We start from the raw sequence: 21,365 nt of genomic DNA on the forward strand, positions 1-21,365 counted from the left end.
AGAAGGAATCAAAATGAAGCAGAAGAGTTTCATATTCATTCAGGAAGCATTTGCCAACTACCAAAAGGCTTGCACAACTTGTTATTACATTTTATTCATATTACAATTGATTCTGTTTGTCTTGGCTTTATTTCACTTGTAGTTTATAATCTTCACTGGAATTTTATTATCTTACATCTGTGTAGTTTCACAGTTCACCAAGAGTTATGGTATATACTATCTTCACTTCTCACCCTTTTATCATATAAAAATGTGTGTCAAGAACAAAATATACTTTACACACAGAAGTGCCTGTTCCTTTATATCCTATTTTATAGTTTAAGCCAATTCTCTACTTGAACATGCCCAATTCAGGTTTTGTGGGGTCCTAATATTAAAATATATTAACAATAACATTATATCTGTGGATGTTTCTTATTTTCAAAATTTCATGAATATAGATTCTAACATCCCAACCTCCCTTAGAAAGCAAATGGAATGATGAATCACTATTGATAAAATATGTTTATAAAGCTAAAGCTTAGATTAAATAAGAAGTTCATCAAGTAAAAACAAATGGAGAGCAAAATAAATTGAGGCTATACTCTAGATGTTAAACAAAATAAAGAGCAGTAAGTATGTATTAAAAGGTTTGTTTCACACAATTGAACTGTCATTTTCTTTATAAACAAATGTAAGAATAGCCATAAAAAGTAAAAGATTTTAAGCAATGGAGAGACTGTCTACAAGCCTATTTTATTTAAAATTCTGTCATAAATATGATTTATTAACTGTTAGGGTGAAGCTTAGAAGGATATTAGGGATGTGTATTTACATTAATAGTTCATTAAGAAGAAAGAAAAATAGAGCTAAAAATAGCAATTGTTTTCATTAAATCATATAAGCTATTTTGTTTTTCTTTAAAAAAAACTTCAAGTATTGATTAATAACCAGAGCCAATATAGCCACAAAATACTGTTTTTAAGGGACTTAGAAAATTTGAGAAAGTGGATGAAAGAAAATTGATGATCCTGGAAATGATCCAGAATTGATTTTTTTTAAATACCAGACGGAGCTAATAGGTCACAAAAATAAATGATTGCTGTTTACTGTAACTGACCATCAGATACTATAAAAACGAGTGATTCTGGAACAAGAAAAGAGCTCAGACTCTATTTCCTATTCTTCTCTACAACATGAGGGGAAGAAAACTGCCCAGTCCAGTCCTGATTCTACTTTTCCTGCTACTTCGCAGAGATGCTTCAGCTGCTCCAAAACCGTAAGCAATATTTCCAGAAAATTCTATCTTCACTCTCTCTCACTGTCTTATTTGTTTTTTGGTGTCCATCTTTTGATTTATTAAATGATTCCCTGTGAAAATATCTGCAGTTGAAAGTTCTTGGCAGGGTCAGTAAGTTATTACTGCTCGTGGGAAAGAGCAATACACCAAGTCTAAAAGACTCGGAGACATGGAGCAGTGATATTTATGAAGCTTTACCCAAATAAGAATACAGAATTAGACACCATTCATCATGTGAAAATATAGAATTCCTCCTTCACAAAAGATAAATTCTTTACTGACCCCAAAAGCATCACAGTGTCTTAAACAGTGTAAAGTGACTCAGTGGCTGTGTTTTCCCTGAGCCAGGGGTTGCCAAGATAGATGGCATGATTTACAGACAAGCCAAGATTTGTGTGTCAGCTCATTTCATCTTTCAGTACACCTTCAGGGGCTGGTATTAGGTTTTAAGAATATACAGATTAATAAAGTGTAGACCCTGTTTTCAGTATCATACAACATAGAAAGAGAGATCATGCACAGAGAATGAAATTCAGTGCAAACACAGAAACCAGCACTACTGGATACTGGAGGATACTCACACAGAAAACCGAACTCCTCATGGGGCCAGGTATCCGGGAAGAGGCATCCTCAAAGTCTGCTACAGGGGAAAGCTGCTTTTGAGATAAGTTTTATGACGCAAATAGCAGGGCAAGGGCCAGCAGAGCATCACAACAGAACAGGTTTTGGTAACTGTAAATGATAAGCAGAGTGACAGGTGAGTGGTATTTCTCCTGCATGGCATGACAACGCGATTGGTGATTAGCCTGGCTTGACTCAGCTTGTCTCCCACCACCGTACAGTGAGAGAAAGAAAGAAGCTAAGGTTGCTTCTGAAGTGAAAAGCAATTTAAAGCCTCTCTATGCTTTAAAAGTTATCTCTTCAGTTCTTGAACAAAGACATTCCTGAGATCATTGATACCATCCATATGCTATCCAAGAGCATATGCAGACAGATTCTTAAGGCTTTCAGTGATGATTAATCAATCACATTTCTTGTTGCTAATTTTTTTTCAGCTTTTTTTTTTAATTTTTTTTTTAGATTTATTTATTTATTTATTTATTTATTTATTTATACAAGCACTGAGTACAGTCAGAAGCGAGGGAGGGTGAGAGAATTCACCAGAGCCAGAGCAGAGAACAGAACAGGCAGACTGATGAAGAAATACACTGCTGAGGGGAGCAGCAGGCATGGCAGGAGAGGTCTGTCGCGCCATGTGGGACCCTCGCTGGCAGCCGGGGATCGAACCGGCGCTGCAGAGGTTTCAGGCAGCTTCGCAGCCCAGCGCTCAACCGCTGTGCCACCAGGGGAGACCCTTTTTTCAGCTTTATTAACTGACAAAATAAGATATTTAAAGTGTAGTACTTGGGCCTCCCCAGTGGCGCAGCAGGTTGAGCGCAGCGCTATGAAGCTGTGCGCAGCCTCTGCAGCACTGGTTCCATTCCCGGCCACCCAGGGAGATTCCCACATGGTGTGGCAGACCCCTCCTGTCTCGCCCGCTGCTCCCCTCAGCAGTGTCTTCAGTTCGTCTGCCTGTTCTGCTCCCTACTCTGTCTCTGCTGAATCCTCTCACCCTCCCGTGTCTCTGGCCTGTACCCTAGCTCTTGCATGAAAATAAATAAATCTTAAAAAAAAAATAATAAAGTATATATAGTACTTAATAATTTGATATAAGTATATATTGTGGAAAGATTCCCTCCCCCCAATTTAATTAATATCCAATTCTCTCATATTTTGTGTGTGAAATTTGTCTTGGCAAATTTAAATTATATAATATAGTGTTATTAACTACAGTAGCAAGTTATATAGTATCCTCAGACTGAATCACTTTATAACTCAAAATCTGTCTCCTTTTACCAAACATTTCCTATTTCCCTCGCTCTAGCCCCTGGCAACCACTTTACTCTGTCTCTACCAGTTTGGCTTTTTTTTTTTTTTTTTAAGATTTCACATGTAAGTGAAACTATGCAGTTTTCACTTTCTCTGTCTGACTTGTTTCACTTAGCATAATGCCTTCAAGTTCCACCCATGTTATTTCAAAAGATATCTCCTTTTTTTTGAAGGCTGAATAATAGCCTATTATAGATACATTTTCTTTATCTATTACTAAACCTGGAAATCCTTTCTATCCAAAATATAGAATAACTAGTGGATTACTTATCTATAGCTTCTGAGTAAATTTACAAGAGGGCATATTTCTACTATCTATTCAAGAGAAATATGTCAGTGTTAAACTTGGCTCTTTCTGGGTTCCTAAGGCCTTTGAATAATCCACACCTCTGCCCTCCTGCTGAAATCTGGTTCTGTTCTATGAACAGTGATGACAGCAGAGATTATCTAGAAGGCAGCCACAACAGCCATCTGCTTAACCTCTGCACGGCTGACCCAGACCTCTCTTCTCCACAGACAGTATACGGTACTTGTTCCATCAGTGCTGTTCACCGGGGTTACTGAGAAGGCCTGTGTCCTCCTTAGTCACCTGAATGAGACAGTGACCCTGAATGTGATCCTGCAGAATGGATTTCAGACCAGGAACCTCCTCACAGATCTGGTGACAAAGAAGAACACCTTCTACTGCAGCCCTTTTGTTGTCAGTATCACTCCTTGGGATGAGGGAGATTGTTGTTTGAGAAAGAGGATATTAGTATATCGATGTCCTGTGTCTTAACTCCCAACAATAAAAAAGCAAATTGAAGAAAAAATGAATACAGTTTGAATTTCAAATGAGATTCTAAAATGAAATTTCTGCTGAATATGTTTATATATTTACAAATTGATACTGCAATATATGAAAGGTAACAGAAGTTATAGGAAGGATTTCTCTTAAACTTGAGGTAAATAATGTTGATATCTTTACATATATAAACACTGAGATTCATAAAATTAACTGACCTATCTATCAGATGGTTGATGGTTAATGTATCATCCTTCCAACCTTTTATTACTTAAGATATTAAATATTTAATTAGGCATACTGGCTTATAATAGAGAATGTTAATGCTGACCACTGAAAAATACAATTAATAATTATTTTAATAACACATTGTTGTGAAAATATGAGCATGTTATTTCTTTCATTGACATGACTGAAGATTTATATCATTTTATTGTAATGGCATCTTCCCTTTAATTAAATGAATTGTTACTGTCATTTTGCACAATATAATCATCCATAAAACACTGGACCTTATTCCTTACTAATTTTCATGGGACTAATCAGAGAAATGAGAAAATCATAAAGGTTGAGATATCAGACTTGGATTTGGGAAGATTCTATAGCTCATTTTTGTTTTACAGATTCCACAGTTGTTACAAACCTCAGCGTTCATCACCGTGCAGGTGACAGGGCCAACCCAGCAGTTTGTAAGGAGGAAGAGAATTTCCTTAAGAGCAGCAGAGAGCCTAGTCTTTGTTCAGACAGACAAACCTATCTACAAACCAGAACAAACAGGTATGTGGAACCTTATAAGCAAAGGCAACATTATGGGAGATGGGAGCAGCGGTTTGTTGCCACTGGAGAGCCTGGCTTGTTGCTATCTGTATTACTGCCTCAGACTCCTATTGGAGAGTTTCATGGGGTAAATCTCTTTGTTTCAGTGAAATTCCGCATTGTCTCCCTGGATATGCGTCTTCGCCCTTTGGATGAAACGGTGAGTTTCATAACAATGCGTGAGATTGTGAGAGGCAGGCAAAAATCTAAAACCCAATCTTTTGGACAACCTGAGAGCAAAACGAGATACTTAAATTTACCACAGAAAGATTTCACAAGGATACCATGCTGAAGAATAAGGGAGATCAGTTCATCACCTACAGTCCTAAAATAAACTAAATATTCAGTTAAAATTATCCTCTTAGGATGTGGAGAAAAAGGAACTTCCTGTACTGCTGGTGGGAGTGCAAACTGGTGCAACCACTATGGAAAACCGTATGGAGGTTCCTCAAACTACTAAAAACGGAGCTACCACATGACCCAGCAAAACATTCATTCAAAGGGACACCTGCTGTGTTTACTGCAGCACTATTTACAATAGCTAAGCTATGGAAACCACCCAAATGCCCAAAAATAGATATCTGGATCAAGAAGATGTGGTACATATACACAATGAAATATTACTCAGCATCTAAAAAAGATAAACTCATACCATTTGCAGCAACGTGGATGGAGCTGGAAGGGATCATGCTCAGTGAAATAAGCCAGAAAGAAAAAGAAAAATACCGGATGGCCTCACTTATAGTAGGGATGTAGAGGATCCAAATAAGGGATCAGGAAAAAAAAAACTATTTATAATAAAATAAAAATCAACACAACAGGCAACTATAAACCAGAGACATACTGCAGGAGGGAAGAAGGGTGTAGGATCAAAAGAAGCATGGGAAGAGCACAAGGGACCATGGCTATAGTTCATGGGTGAATGGGTGGTGGGAATTTCACAGGAACTATAACCAAGATGAGAATGCATACATTGTATAAAAATGAAAAATGTAAAAATATATAAAAGAAAAAATATTCTCTTAAAGACCCCAGTTGTTCTTACAAAAGAAATGCATTTGATTTCTTGCTTCGCAAAATGGACAATGTCTGAGATAAAAATTAAAAAATTAACTTTTTATTTGAACCTTTTGACCTAAGTATAAGGGCTATGAACTAAACTGGGGCTTGTTTCCTTGTTTGTACAAGAAATATATACAAACCCATTTTCTCTATGAAAGCTGATGTCACAGTTTTCTCTTGCTGTACTATCTCACACTCAACACCATTTCTTTCTTTTTCAGTTCCCAGTGGTTTATATTGAGGTAGGTAATATATTATGTGTCTCAACTTGGAAGACTAACTATAAATTATGTTAAATTGCCTCTTCACCGCCTCACTGCCTACTAGCACTTCACCAAAACAGAACACTGTTTTCCCTATCTATCTGACATCCTTTGGAAAGTGGATAAAAAGTAAATGAAGTAAAAAAATTCCTTAAGATGATGTAATTTAATGATGCTCCCAATATTCCTGGCCAAAATGGATATGCATAATCTCAAAAAGAGTTACTGTAATCTGTTATATCTCACTGATGATAAACTTAGATTTTTTTTCTCTAGTATTCCTAGAAAACTCTGCTATCTTTGGTGCCAATTTACTAACTATATGTTATCTAACTTCCAACATCACTCTGAAAAGCTGTCCTTCTACGCAGAAGAATGTATTTCAGTTGTTTCTATGAACTCATCATGTTTTTATTCACAGAACCCCCAGGGGAACCGAATTGTCCAATGGCAAAATCTTAAATTGCAAGGCGGACTCAGCCAACTCTCTTTTCCACTCTCCACGGAGCCCATTCTGGGTTCCTACAAGGTCGTGCTGCAGAAAGGATCAGGGAGGAAAACTGAGCAATTCTTTGAGGTGAAAGAATACGGTAAGAATTCTACATGTGTCCAAGGCATTTGTGACATTTGAGTACTTAAGACTGGATAGTGTTTAAACGTAGGTGACAAGAAAGAATTTAGTATATAATAGTTGAAAATTAGCAACCTTTTTGATTTAGTTGAATATTTGCTAAATGCATTTCATGCACCATCTCCTTTAATCCTCACAACAGCCATGAGACAACTATACAGTAACTTCATTGAACAAGTAAGCATATCAATACTAGAAAAGTTAGAAATTTACCAAAATTACAGAACCAATAAGAGGCAAGAAATAATTGAATAAGTCCATTTGACCGTATTCAAACAAAAATTGCTTAGATGACATGTTATGTCATCTACATGCTTGATCTGTTAATGCGTATCCTGTAACTGAGGATATTTGTTGGGATTATCTCCTGACTAATCTATAACCTATACCTACACTACTGTAATCACAGTCATCAGATATTGAAGTCATTTTATTATCAGTTTTGTGAATTTTGTAATGTAAATTAAATGTATCATATCATGGATGAGGATTCCTATCACAAAAAAAAAAAAAAATGATTCCCCAAACTCATCAGGACCTCCATGAGAATTAGAGAACAGGGATTTATTATAGGAACAACACATCATAATACTGCTGGAAAACTAAGGATTCCTCAGGAGGAATTGGTGGATCCAAAAAACTTACTAATCAGTTCTCCAGAAGTAAAAGTGGGGAGAGCGTGACTCATGAATCCTAAGCATGAGATCACCAGGGAACTTTGGTTTTGGATGGATAAAGCAGAACTTGCATGGGAAGTCAGGCACCTTCAGCTGCCAGAATAGATCACTGATAGAAGAATCTGTGGAAAGCTATTACCTCTTTACATTGGCGGCATTAGTATTTCCATTACCAAGTGTCTGGAGCTGGGTCAGAGGCCTGTTAGTCAGCAGAGCTTTCAGCTGGGAAGAGGAGCTAGACACAGAGATGAAAAGATGACCAATAAGAGCCCACTTGTGCCTCTGCACCTGCTACCATATGTGACCATGAAAACCTTCATAGAGTAATGGTGCTGTTTTCCTTCCATCCTTGAATTATTGAATAAATTCAGAGGAGACCCTAGGGGATATAATGCCAACCTATCCAAGTGAACATAGTACAAAATTGCCATGGTGATGGATGACATTTGCTTTGTCAGTTTTGGCCCTACTGCTCCTTATTGTAATTGAAATCATTTCAGATAACCCTATGCTATAAAGTAATAGAACCATTACTAGTACTTGAAAGGCCTCCTGCCAACTCTTACCTCTTTTTCTCCTTTTATGATGACAGTTTTGCCCAAATTTGAAGTCCAAGTGAAAATGCCCAAGACTATTGCCTTCACAGAAGAAGAATTTACGGTCTCCACATGTGGCCAGTGAGTTACATTTCTTTTTTCACTTTGCTTTCTATTTCCCTACTGTGTTTGTACTGCAAATAGTTGTTACCGAACTTTAAAGTATTTTAATTAGAGAAATAATGACTGTTTTTGTTTTGTTTTGTTTTGTTTTGTTTTTTTGTGGGACCCTCGCCGGTGGCCAGGGAACGAACTGGCACTGCAGAGGTTGCGGGCAGCCTCGCAGCCCAGTGCTCAACCACTGCGCCACCAGGGGAGGCCCAGTAATGACTGTTTTTCCAACTTGCCTGAGCCCTGACAAGAGAGTAGGGTCATTAGACTATGTCATTTTTACTACTTATTAAGCGAGACAATATTCTGAGTGCTTGCATTTACTAACATTGTTGCTTTTACAAAAACCCTGTGATTGAAGATTATCTTCAATTTAGAAATAAGAAAACTATAACACATACAGGGTAATGTGATAGACCAGGCACCAGGCACAACTTAGGAAGTATTGTCAATGCTGGAATCATAACCTAGATATCCTAAAAGAGAGAGAAAGGAAACACAACACTCTTCTAATAAAACTTCAACTCAGAGGAAAAATCTGGGAAAAACCACATTGTTAATTTTGCATTTGGAGGTGTTTCTAAAAAGACTCAGTATTTTCTCTTAATGTTGCCAATGTGTTCATACTTATATAAATAAGATACAGTTTCAGAATAAGTGCTTCAAAAGTGGAAGTCCTAAGTAAAGAAATGTAATTACTTTACATGAATGACAAGATGAATATATGAATGGATCAAAGCACATGAAAACACATCTAAATTCTTTTATACTGAATATGTTTTGTATGACTGCGTTACTGTACTAGATACACATATGGAAAGCCTGTCCATGGCCTAGTGACGATGAAAGTATGCAGAAAATATACACCACCGTACTACGGCTGCCAGAGAAACTATACACCAAGTATCTGTGAGGAATTTACTCAAGAGGTATATGGGAACCACTTTCCCCGGGGCACTAATATTAGATCTTGTTTCCTTGCGGTTATAACAGTGAATGTGATACAACAGAGAATAGTGTCTGAAATCATCACCTAGGAAAATTACAGACTAAGGGGAAATTGCAAGATTTGCCTGGCAAAGTTAGGAATCCACTTTAGGGTTTTGTTCCTGAATTTGTGATGATATTTGTTTAGCAAGTTTGGTCATTTCTTTCCAACAAGCAACATGCCATAAACATTCACCAAGACTGACATGTTGTGGGATAAAAAACTAACCTTAAGAAATTTAACATGCTAGAAACCACACAATGTACATTCTCTAAAGAGAAGTTAAACTCATTATTTGGAAACTAAGCAACATACTTCTGAATAACCCATGAGTTAGTTAGGAAGACTCCAAAAATGTTTAATGGAGTGTAATCTGAAAACAACCTATCAAAACCCCTGGGTTTAAACTTACACAGTGATGTATATCAATGATTTCTCAATAAAACTGGAAGAAAAAAAATCAACATGCCAAGTATAAGGGCATAAAAGGTTGTGAGTGTACCCAACGATAGATTTTATCAAACATATAACAGAGTATAGCAGATGTTAAGAATTTGACAAGTGGGAGAATCAAATGACATGTGATGGGATATGAAACCAGCATCAGGTTGAGGGAGGAGAGGGAGCTGAGAAAGACAAAGGACTGGAAGCCTTGATTACATCAAGGAAGTGTAATAAGAATAACTAAAGAGAAAAAGCAGAAAATAGGAAATGTTCTATTAAAAAATGAAATGTATAAATTACTAACTTCAAAGAAAATGTACATAAAATTCTAGGGTACAGCAGTATGAACAGATATATAGCAGGGAAATTAGGGAAATTAGGATTAATTTTCATTCTTAAGTGACTCATGACATCTATTATAAATATGTTCAATATGATTAATCTTTATTGTGCAACAAATATTTTTATGTTGTAGAGGTTTGAATTTTTAACCCCTAAAGCAAATACAATTTTGAAAACCAACAGTATCTCAGTAGATGTAATTGGAAATATTGATACATAATTTTTATGTAAATAAATTAAAAATGAAAAGTATATTAAATATTAAATATTTTAATATTAAATATTAAAATATAATTTCAATATTTAGCTTGCAATCTCTTATTCTAAGGATTCACCTATTCAATGAATGTTTTTATCAATGTCTTAGTTGGTGGAAAAATAAAGTTAGGAAAATACAATCTGTAGTTGACATTTGGATGGACATGTTTACAGAGATTTCTTAGAAGATGTTATGTCTAAGTTATCTTTAGTAAAGCAGTAACTACTGGTCAAGTTAATAATAGGAGAAAGAAGTTTACCATTTGAGAAATAATATATGCCAAAAGAAATTTACAAAAATAAAGATAAGTGTGGCAGAATGGGACAGACTTCAGAAGAGGGGGGAGAAAGCAGAGGTTAGCAATGATTAATTCAATTAGTGAGGAAATTTTATGTCATTTTTGGGTGTGGAAAAGAATAAACACCTGAAAGATGGTTTAAACATTGGTATATTTCTTCCTGTGGTCAACAAAAATCTTCCACTGGTATTAACTGACCTTTTTGATAGCAAATGAGAGGACCCCGTAATTTTCTTCCTTTCTCTCCAGACAGACAGTGAAGGCTGTTTCACACAACTTGTTAAGACTGAAAAATTTCAAATGAGACAAATGAGCTACGACTTGTCACTACAAGTGGAAGCTAAGATCAGAGAGGAGGGAACAGGTTTGTATCATTTTAAAATATTTATTAATTCATTAAACATTTATCATACCTCCAATTCATGAAAAACACTATAGTTTCTGGGACTATGAAAATGGCATGGTCCTTGCCATCAAGGAATTTGAAATCTAAAACAAAATTATAGATAACTAGATCTCCATAATACAATTTCCACAAGACATGTTAAAACTAAGGGTTGAATGAATGTGAAAAGAGATAATTTATTTAAATATAGAGCTGAACAGAGCTAATAAAGTAGCATTTAAGCTGATTTGTATAGACTGGGTGATATTTTGAAATATAATCATAGACTGGGAAAGTGCAATAAGCATAGAACAAATGGGTTCAGTCTTGGCAGAATCTTAAAATGTAGGTTGGTGCTAAGTATAAAAAAATTATATGCTTCCTTATCAAAAGCACTGTATATCTTCATCTATATTTGAGGACAATGAACTAATATATTGTTATATTATATTAAAGGTCCAATATATTTAAAAAGATAATTTTAGCAAGTCAAGAAAACAAGCTAAATGAAAAATGTGTTAGACTATGATACAAGAGAAGGTAAAGCCAATGTTAAATTGCTTATATTTTCCAAGCGTGATAAATTCTAGGAGGAATATGTGAAAAGAACATAACAGCATTTTACTACAATAGGGTGAAGATAGGTAGAGGAGGGAGCTGAGTTGAATATGCAGAACAGCTCAACTTCACTTATTCATTTTTCAGAGTTGGAAATAACTGGGCATGGATCATGTTCTATCACAGCTATATTAAGCAGAGCAGAATTTATAAAAGCAGATTCACATATCACACCAGGGATCCCTTTCTTCGGGCAGGTAAAATATCTTTGCAATATAATCATAATTTGGGGGATGTGACGTTTCAGAAATTAATTTTATATCACAAAATAAAAGTTCATTATAAAAATAAATTATTTTTTTAGAGTAAGAAAAGAAATCATAGCAAATTACAAAAAGCAACCACCACCACAAGATGGAGAACACTGGAGATGAAGAAAATTTGGGAAGTCATGAGCCCACTTTTAGGGGCACTCAACATGAACATTCATGAGAAAGAGAAATACTAGAAGGAAAAATCATAGTTTAGAACCCAGAAAACATCATATATTCAGGTTCTAAGATCTTCCATGGCTAAGAGATTGAGAGGAAATGTGACAGAGTGGAAGATGTTTTTGCTACATGACACTTCTAACCACCAATCACTTTCATATTTCTAGGTTCGCCTATCTGATGAGAAGAATCAGCCACTTCCCAATAAAACTGTAATTGTCCAAGTGGGTATGGCTAACCAAACCAGCCTGACTACTAATGAAGATGGCTTGGTGGATATTTCCATTGATACCTCCAACTTCAAAAATCCTTTTTTTTACATTCAGGTACGTGGAAGGGGCATCTGGGACTAAAAAGGTTGACAGCACCCAGGCCACATAATTTAAGGATATATTGGAAGCATGTGAACTGGAAGGATAAAAGAAGAGGACATAAAGAGTAAAATGAAAATTAAGTTAGGGGAGACCTAAGTTAAAAGAAACAAAAAATTCTCTGTAAATAAACTCTGACTTTAGATAGACTCTGTTGACAACATGACCTAGTTTTAGGAGACTTTGAATACATCATCTTGATATCCTTTCGAAAAATTCAGTATTTTTGCAACTTTATTACAAATTAGAGTCTGCTTGGTTTCTTTGGTGTACCTCTGTTTTTGCTTTTGTGTTGATATTTAAAAGTTCTTATACAATTTACAGTCATAAGGGTATTTAGAATGTAATTGATCTTGGCTGTGAATGTAATATCTACTGAAATCTAAGTCAGTACAATATAAACTTAAAGGAAAGCCACTTACAGATTTTTCTTTTTAGGGGAAAACAATCTATAATTGAATCAAGTAAGTAAAATGTCTGGTAAATAACAACTATATAATAAATAACCTATATAAGACCTTTATTCCTTCCATTAGGTCATACACAAATCTAATAATTACTGTTATGATACCTGGTGGCTTGAAGAACAGCATATACCAGCAACACACACTGCAAGTCGTATTTTCTCCCCGAGCAAGAGTTACATACATCTTGCACTTATTACTGGTACTATGACCTGTGGGCAAACCCAGGATATCCGGGTTTACTACATCCTGAATGGACAGATTCTTAAGGATGAAAAAGAATTAACATTCTATTACTTGGTAAGAGAAAAATTCATTGTAGCTTTTCTAATTATAAAGATCCCCTATCTAACTAATGCCTTTTGTAAGATATCAATATGATTTTTTAAAAGATTTATATATTTTTATTTATACAAGAACTGGGGTACAGGCCAGATGCACAGGAGGGTGAGAGGATTCACCAGAGACAGAGTAGGGAACAGAACATGCAGACTGACGAAACATACTGCTGAGGGAAGCAGCAGGCGAGACAGGAGAGGTCTGCCATGCCATGTGGGGCCCTCCCCAGCCAGCGGGGATCAAACTGCTGCTGCAGAGGCTGCGGACAGCTCCACAGCGCTGTGCTCAACCCCCTGTGCCAAAAGGGGAGGCCCTCGATAGCAATATGATTTTATTTGCTTGGTTTTAATGCTTAAAAGAAAGTTGCTTGTTAACAAAGTATTAATGCATCAATTTCTCATTTATGCTCTGGTCTCCACTGAAACTTCTAAGTGTTTTTTCTGAGTTCCAGTGGAAAATGGAATGAAAGAGAAAGGCTAAGACAAAGGTCTTATTTGATCAGTATTTTGTTAGGCAATGAGAATGTTTTTTTCAGAACTCAGTAAGTGAAATAGGAAAGGATAAGGATTAAGAACTAATTACAAGAGGAAATAAAAACTATAAACAATCTTCTGGAGCATTATTCAATTTTGACATTAATTAGAGAAGTAAAAATTAAACTTTAAAAGAAGCAGGTAATACATATTTAGGATTCTAAATAATTTACTAAGTTCATGATTGGTATAATTTCAGCGAAAAAGTATACTGATAAGCATATTAGAAATTGGCATGATACCACTGAGACTAATATGTTTATTTATGTCCAGAAACTAAAAATATTTGAAACCACTGGTTACCCAAATAAGTCATATTAAACAGAAATAATTATGGGTAGGAAATTCTTCATAGAAACATTAACTATAAGTAATATTTTCATATTTCTATAAAAAATAGCAGTAAGAATCTTAGCTATATTGCTTTACAGTTATTTGATCTTGTATAATTCACCTAATCTCATCTATAAAGAGAAATGTCAATCATCTCGTTTGAATACTGGATATACTATTTATACCCACTTCATGGAGTCACTATGCAAATCAACTCAAATAAAATCTTTTAACTAAATTATTTAGTTCAGTGCCTGGCACATTAAGTTTTTTTAAAAATACATTAAGTTTTTTACATTTAAAAAAAAAAACAGAAGATACTTAGATATATTTTATATCTGCCTTCATTCTGTTTCTTTGCAAATTTGGAATATGGGTATTCACGGTAAGTAGTAAATATCAAGTAAAATAGTACAACAATGTAAAATTACAAGTCTGCTATTTAAATTATGTAATTATACTACACAAAAATACTGGAAGACAGATTTAGTGATCAAAAATAACTTCCGCGTTGGAATGGTTAAGTTTATTTATACATTATAAGTATAACGTATGTTTAAGGAAGTATGTTTAAGGAAGTTTCATATGTATCTTTTAACATGATAATGAATGTATTTACCTTTGCTTTTAGATCAAAGCAAATGGAAGACTCTTTCAATCAGGAACCCATGTGTTGTCCATTAAACAAGGAAACAGTAAGTGGTTTCAGAATATTCTGTTTTTTCTCTCATATAGTAAAATCTTGAACATTTTACCAAGATGAGTTATTTTATATTAGAGGAAATAGACCTGTCAACCAAAAATGAGAAAGCTGGGCCTCCCCGGTGGTGCAGCGGTTGAGCGCTGGGTTGCGAAGCTGCCCGCAGCCTCTGCAGGACTGGTTTGATCCCCGGCTGCTCCCCGGCCACCAGAGGAGGGTCCCACATGGCGCGCAGACCTCTCCTGCTGCACCTGCTGCTCCCCTCAGCAGTGTACTTCAGTCCTTCTGCCTGTTCTGCTCCCCGCTCTGGCTCTGGTGAATTCTCTCACCCTCCCGTGCTTCTGACTGTACCCAGTGCTTGTATAAATAAATAAATAAATAAATAAATACATAAATAAATACATAAATCTTTAAAAAAAATGAGAAAGCTGATACAAAAGGGTGGCATTTAAGTTTGGTTAGTAATTTTTTCTTCTTTTTTATAGCATCCTTATATTTTAAATTTTATTCCTAAAGTAAAATATATAATAAATATAAAATGTATTTTTATAATTAAATTTTTAAGATAATTTTAAAATGCAGAAAATCACCTAAGAAAAATTTTGCTTATATATTTTTTAACTAGTTTCCCATTGCTGCTGAAATAGATTACCACACATTTTTCTGACTGAAAAACCACACAAATTTATTATCTTATAATTTTGTATATTGAAAGCCTCTCTGGGCTAATATTAAGGTATCAATAGATCTACATTCATTCTGGAGAACTAGAGGATTATCTGTGTCCTCTTTGCCAACTTGTAAAGACTTCGTGCATTTCTTGGTTCATTGTTCCTTCTTTTATCTTCAATGCCAACAGATCCCTCTCTTACATTCCTGACTCCCTCTTTTAAAGATCATTGTGTCACACTGGGCCTTCTTTGATAACCCAGGATAATCTTCCAATCTCAAGGTCCAGAGTTTCATTCCATCTTCAACATCCCTTTAGCTATATAAATATATTCATAAGTTTTTGAGATCAACATGGATATAATTGGGGTGCCATTAATCTGTCTATGGCAGATTGCCCTCTAGCTACCAAGATTCACACCCATCCTACATGTAAAATCATCCTACATATAAAATCATCCCCAAAAAGTCTCAATTCATTATAGCATTAACTCAAGTCTAAGTCTCAAGTTAACTCTTGTCAGCACAAACAACCCAAATACCATCATCTCAATCATTTAAATCAGGGGTTGGGCCTCCTTGGTGGCACAAGGGGTTAAGTCTCATCACTATGAAGCAATCCACAACCACTGCTGCATTAGTTCGATGGCTGGCCAGGGAGCTAACCCACAGGGCACAGCAGACCTCTCCGGTCTTGCCTGGGACTCCCCTCAGCAGTGTATTTCAGTCAGTCTGCCTGTTCCGCTCCCCACTCTGTCTCTGGTGAATCCTCTCACCCCCTCTCCCCCACACCTCTGGTCTGTACCCCAGTTTTTTTTTTAAGATTTATTTATACAAGCACTAGGGTACAAGCCAGAGGTGCGGGAGGGTGAGAGAATTCACCAGAGACAGAGCAGGGAGCAGAACAGGCAGAATGACTGAAATACACTGCTGAGGGGAGCAGCAAGCAGAGGAGAGGTCTGCTGCACCATGTGGATTTCTCCCTGGCCGGCTGGTATGGAACCCGCGCTGCAGAGGCTGCGGACAGTTCACAACGCTGCGCTCAACTGGCTGGGCCACCGGGGAGGCCCTGCACCCCGGTTATTGTATGCATAAATAAATCTTTTTAAAAATTTAAAAAATAAATTAGGGGCTGGTGAGGTCCTGGGTATAATCACTTCGAAAACAAAAACAGTCCTCAGTCCCAAGAAAATTTGACATCCAATTGGGCAGGCAACTAGATTTCAAGTCTAGGAATAATTTTCTTTGGTTCATGTTTCTGCTCTCTGGACTCAGGTCGCCAATCTCGAATTATCCTTTCTTTTTCATGAAGGACATATATCAATAGTATGTGTTTACAGCTGAGTTGTTTTATAAACTTGTTTCCTGCCTATACAATTTGATAGGTCCAATTTCCTTCTTTCATTTTATATTCTGTATGTCCCCTTTGGTCCAAGTTCTCAGTATTTCTACTGAGACAATCATTTGTTACAGCTTCTTAATAAAATTAACACCTGCCAATGTTTAAAATTGCTTCAAAAACCCACCTTAACATGATTTTCAGTACTATCATTTCAAATTTGACAATACTGTATTGTGTATTGTCATTACAAGCAGCTCTCAGATCTTCCACAGATACAAAAAGGTTCTACTTTTTTTTGTTTGTTTTAAATGAGGTTTAACTAACATACAACATAGGCTCTACTTTTTAGGGAAATTTATGCTACAATGATCAAACTTAGAACATTTATGAGAAAAAATGGGTACATAGGATAAGCACTATATGATTCATATGGAAAGCAGTCACTAAGATAACTATAGGAAATTCTTTTATCAAAATCAGAGATATACTAATTATCTGTTCCTGAATCTCTTTTCTATTATAAATGGCTTTAAGGTAAATACTGTGTTGTTTCCTTCTTTGAACTATCCTTATGCATATCTGTTGATTTAGACCACAGGTGGAGATAACTAAAGACGTCCTGAAATTCTTCATTCCTAACTTCTTACTTAAATCTTTTTTATAATTTAAAAATAGGGATATGCATTAACAGTTCTTTTCCTACATAAGCTCAGGAAGTGAATGATTTAACCTACATCTTTAAAGGAAAAATGGCATTAGCTCATCAGATATTCATGAACGTTGCTACACGTACAATGGTATAAATGCAAATCATTTTTCTTACCTCAGTATGCGCCAAGTGTGAATAAATCAAATAACCTGGGAACCTCTTTTTGAACTTTCTCTGTTCTCCAGTGAAAGGAGTATTTTCTTTCTCCATTCAAGTGGAATCAGACATTGCTCCTACTGCCCAGCTGCTTGTTTATACTACTTTACCTAATGGAGAAATGATTGCAGATGTGCAGACACTGCAGATTGAAAACTGTTTTGCCAATAAGGTGAGTGTTTCTAGTCCAGTTCTTTTTATTTATCTCCTGTTTTGAAAAGTGAAAGATAAGGATGTAACACACATTTAAAAACCGCCTATTGTAGTGTTCCTAAAACTTGCCTCCAAAATCTGTGAAGGCAGAGTGGTGCCATAACCTCAGGATCCCAGTAGTACCATCCAAAGCAGGTGGACATAAGCACAATTTTTTTTAAACCTCCTCTTTTTTCTTAAATTTGGGGTAGATTTTATAGTCCATTATAAAGTCTTAATCATCTTAATTTTGAAATTTTTTATCTCAAATTTTCAATTAAAGATGACTTGCAAACATTTAGCCACCAATTTTATCCCAACACACCCCTGAACACCCCAGTGTACCACTGTAGAAACTAGCCAGTTATCATGAGTTTAAATTTAGATAGAGATTATACAAAACAGGTGTATAGGTGGCCTATTTCGAGAAATGTAGTCTGGATATTCTAATAAGGCAGAGAACATAAAAATCAAACACTGTTAGAAACAGGATTTTCTTTTATTTCCAAAGAACGTGTAACTGTAATGAGAAGTCTACTGAGCTATCCATAAGCCTATCCCAACAGAATTTGGAGCTGCTTATGTAATTTTTAGTTCTCTATTGGCAAAAGCTTAACACTAACAACCAGGTAGGATCTGGTGACTTCAGAAATGTGTATTTAAATAACCTAAGGATGTTATGGAGATTAAAACAATATGCATTTAATAGCAAGTGGACATTTCTGCAATAAGAACTATATTTAACTAGTTTTTTTTTTTTCAGTGCACAATGATTTAAGAAAAGTACACGGTGATTTGTGATACAGTTTTTCAATTCTATCTTAATAAGGAATGCCATTAAACCTGTATAGGTGTCAAAAGCAGTTCTATTTGTGTGGTTACTATCAACTTAAAAGAGATTCATACTTAGAGCACCAGTGCCCTTAGTTGTTTATTAAAACATGGAATGGCTATGTAATGCTACATCCTTCAGCACACTTTACTCATTCCACTGTGGTCTAGTGCAAAACATGAATATTCTTGTGCAACATCACACCACTTCCACACAGAATCCCATGGATATTATATTCAATGACTTCAAGTCAAATATCCTTTAACTTATCATTGGTCAGAGGTAGAGCTAAGCTATGAAAAACTAAGTAATATAGAAAAAGAGTTATGTTGTTTTAAGTTGACTATTTTATTTTACCATGGAAGAGATAAAGTTAAAAAGTAAGGACCCTAGAAGTCACATCCTGATAAAATGATAGCAAAGAGTGGGCTGAGAATATGAGTAAAGATTCACGTGTTCCTTCAAAACAATATATTTTAAAATTACTTCCCAATCTTCATTAGGATACAGAAAAGCTGTCTTCTACTTAAAATTTACATACCACTTTCTTACTTTAAAAATAACAGATTTCATGAATACATTCAATGTTACCTAACAGCTTAAATTGCCTGTGATTTTTTTAACTCAATATATATTCAGGGATAAAAATGATTAATACAGATAGGCACATACTCTCCAAATAGACCTTAAAGTTCTTTTTTTGGTTGCAATATAAGAAAATGTCTTATATTTTCTAATATAGCTAATTCTTGGTTAATCCCAAAAAACTCACCTGTTCATGTGAAAAGGATATTCACAAACATATTCTTTAGTAGACTTAAATTTTCTAAAAATAAAGACAAATGTTTAAAATGGAATTCTCTATAAGCAGTGTTTTGTTAACATTAAACTATGTGGAGATGAATACTACTGCATCTTTAATGTAAATCATTTATTTTTTCATAATATGCCCCATGAAACATGAATCCAAGCTGTTACTTAATTCGGCAGACCACATAGCAAGATTATCTTAAATTCAGCAACCCAAAGAAAATACTTTTTAACTATGTTCCCTGACATTTCATACCAATCTAATCAATGAAATCAAGAATCTAGAATGTTACCCAATGGTACATAGTTAGAGTTAGTAACTAAACTCTAAATTATTTTATATTTGACTATAAAATAAAATTCATATTCTACTCAAGAAATAGAATAAATATAAGCAGCCAATAGATTTCACTTACCAGCAAATTTCTGCTTGCTGAATAAAACTGAATCTCTGAAAAGATTGTGTACAATCTTTCATGGTTCTCTGAATTTTTTCAACCAACTAACTCTTAGGAGATTATCTAACTTGTAAATGATTTGATTAATCCCTGATTCTGATAAACAGTTTTACATGGCTGTATAATGTCAGGTGTCTCAGCCAAGCAACTGGAGGAGACCTCAGTTGTCTGCTCTCAGAGGTGGAGTGTGATGTTTCACTGTGCATGCACACAACACACATTCATTACAAAAATGCTGCATGGAGATAGGTCAGCTGCAGTGGGGTATGTATCTTTGTTAGCATGTATGTTTTCATTCCCACTCAGCATTCTGCTTCAGTGTGATCCTTGTCGATTTATATTTCACCAATTATAAAAGGAGTGGGACACTTGTGTTATCTGAAAATACATTTTCAGTTTATTCCAAAGGTGATTAAATTGCAGTGCCTAGCCAGATTTATCTTTAATCCTGTTCTAAAGTTAATGAAGAGAGGGAAATATAGAAAGGATTAGTTCTACTCTAGTAATCTACTATATTAAATATGTAAAATAATGTAAAATAAATAATATAAACAATAGTTTAATATAAAGATATAGTTATATGCATATGCATGTTATATATACATATGTAAATACATATAACTATATATGAATAAATAAATGAAGCCTTGCTATTTGTGACCATATGGATGGACCTTGAAAACATAATGCAAAGTGAAATAAGGCACAAGAGAAAGACAAATACGAAAGATTTCACTTATATGTGGAATAAAAGAAGCAATCAAAACAAAAACAAACTCTTAGACACAGAAGAGACTGATGGTTACCAGAGGGAAAGAGGACTAGAAGGTGGGTAAATCTATGATAATGAATAAAAACTAGGCTTTTGGTGATGAACATGATGTATATAGTTACCAAACCAAAATACTACACACCCAAATCTTATGTAATGTTATAAAGCAATGTTATCTCAATAAAAAAGTTTAAAAGTAAAAGTAAAAAAGGGACTAGTGTTTACCTGGTATAGGAAGGAATTTTAAGACTGCTATAATTACAAGAGTTGCCACCATAATCATATCCTCTTTACAGGTCAACTTGAGCTTCTCCTCAGCCCAGGGCCTGCCAGCCTCAGACACCAACCTGAAGGTCACAGCCTCCCCTCGTTCCCTCTGCGGCCTCCGTGCAGTTGACCAGAGTGTGCTGCTAATGAAGCCTGAAGCTGAGCTCTCACCTGAAATTGTGAGTCCCATTTCAGTCTTGCACATAGAAAATGCGTAGGTAAGACCATTATTGGCAGTTGGAACTTACAACTGCAAAGTTGTAAGAGTGTCAGGCATAATCCAGTATGTTATGTTGAAGTTGGAATCAGCTCAGTTCCACAAAAGAAGTTACTCAAAGAGCTTTACATATATCATATCATTTAATTCTCTGTTATAAAGGAGCAGTTTTGTTCACCAGTATAATCCCTGTGCTGATGTATAAAAGATGCTCTACAAATTTTTAATGAACGAATAATTCTTGAAGGTATTATCACCTTAACTTGTGAATAAATAGGCTAGATTAAG

The 21,365-nt window shown here is 35.3% G+C and overlaps 1 protein-coding gene across 1 annotated transcript in view; it reads left to right on the forward strand.

Moving 5' to 3' along the window:
* Positions 1-1,175: 1,175 nt before the first annotated feature.
* Positions 1,176-21,365, forward strand: part of LOC311185446 (alpha-1-macroglobulin-like) — a gene marked incomplete at both ends in the record, with an annotated part of 45,623 nt that continues 25,433 nt past the window's right edge. The window contains 15 exons of the mRNA XM_084256072.1: positions 1,176-1,258; positions 3,725-3,908; positions 4,616-4,769; positions 4,916-4,968; positions 6,092-6,112; positions 6,555-6,723; positions 8,034-8,118; positions 8,954-9,077; positions 10,729-10,843; positions 11,570-11,679; positions 12,081-12,239; positions 12,821-13,048; positions 14,585-14,648; positions 17,559-17,701; positions 20,890-21,039. Of these exons, the coding sequence (XP_084112198.1) occupies positions 1,176-1,258; positions 3,725-3,908; positions 4,616-4,769; positions 4,916-4,968; positions 6,092-6,112; positions 6,555-6,723; positions 8,034-8,118; positions 8,954-9,077; positions 10,729-10,843; positions 11,570-11,679; positions 12,081-12,239; positions 12,821-13,048; positions 14,585-14,648; positions 17,559-17,701; positions 20,890-21,039 (1,842 nt within the window). The remainder of the gene's footprint in view (positions 1,259-3,724; positions 3,909-4,615; positions 4,770-4,915; positions 4,969-6,091; positions 6,113-6,554; positions 6,724-8,033; positions 8,119-8,953; positions 9,078-10,728; positions 10,844-11,569; positions 11,680-12,080; positions 12,240-12,820; positions 13,049-14,584; positions 14,649-17,558; positions 17,702-20,889; positions 21,040-21,365) is intronic.

Source organism: Talpa europaea (assembly GCF_964194135.1).
Source record: "Talpa europaea genome assembly, chromosome: 15".
Taxonomy (NCBI): Eukaryota; Metazoa; Chordata; class Mammalia; order Eulipotyphla; family Talpidae; genus Talpa; species Talpa europaea.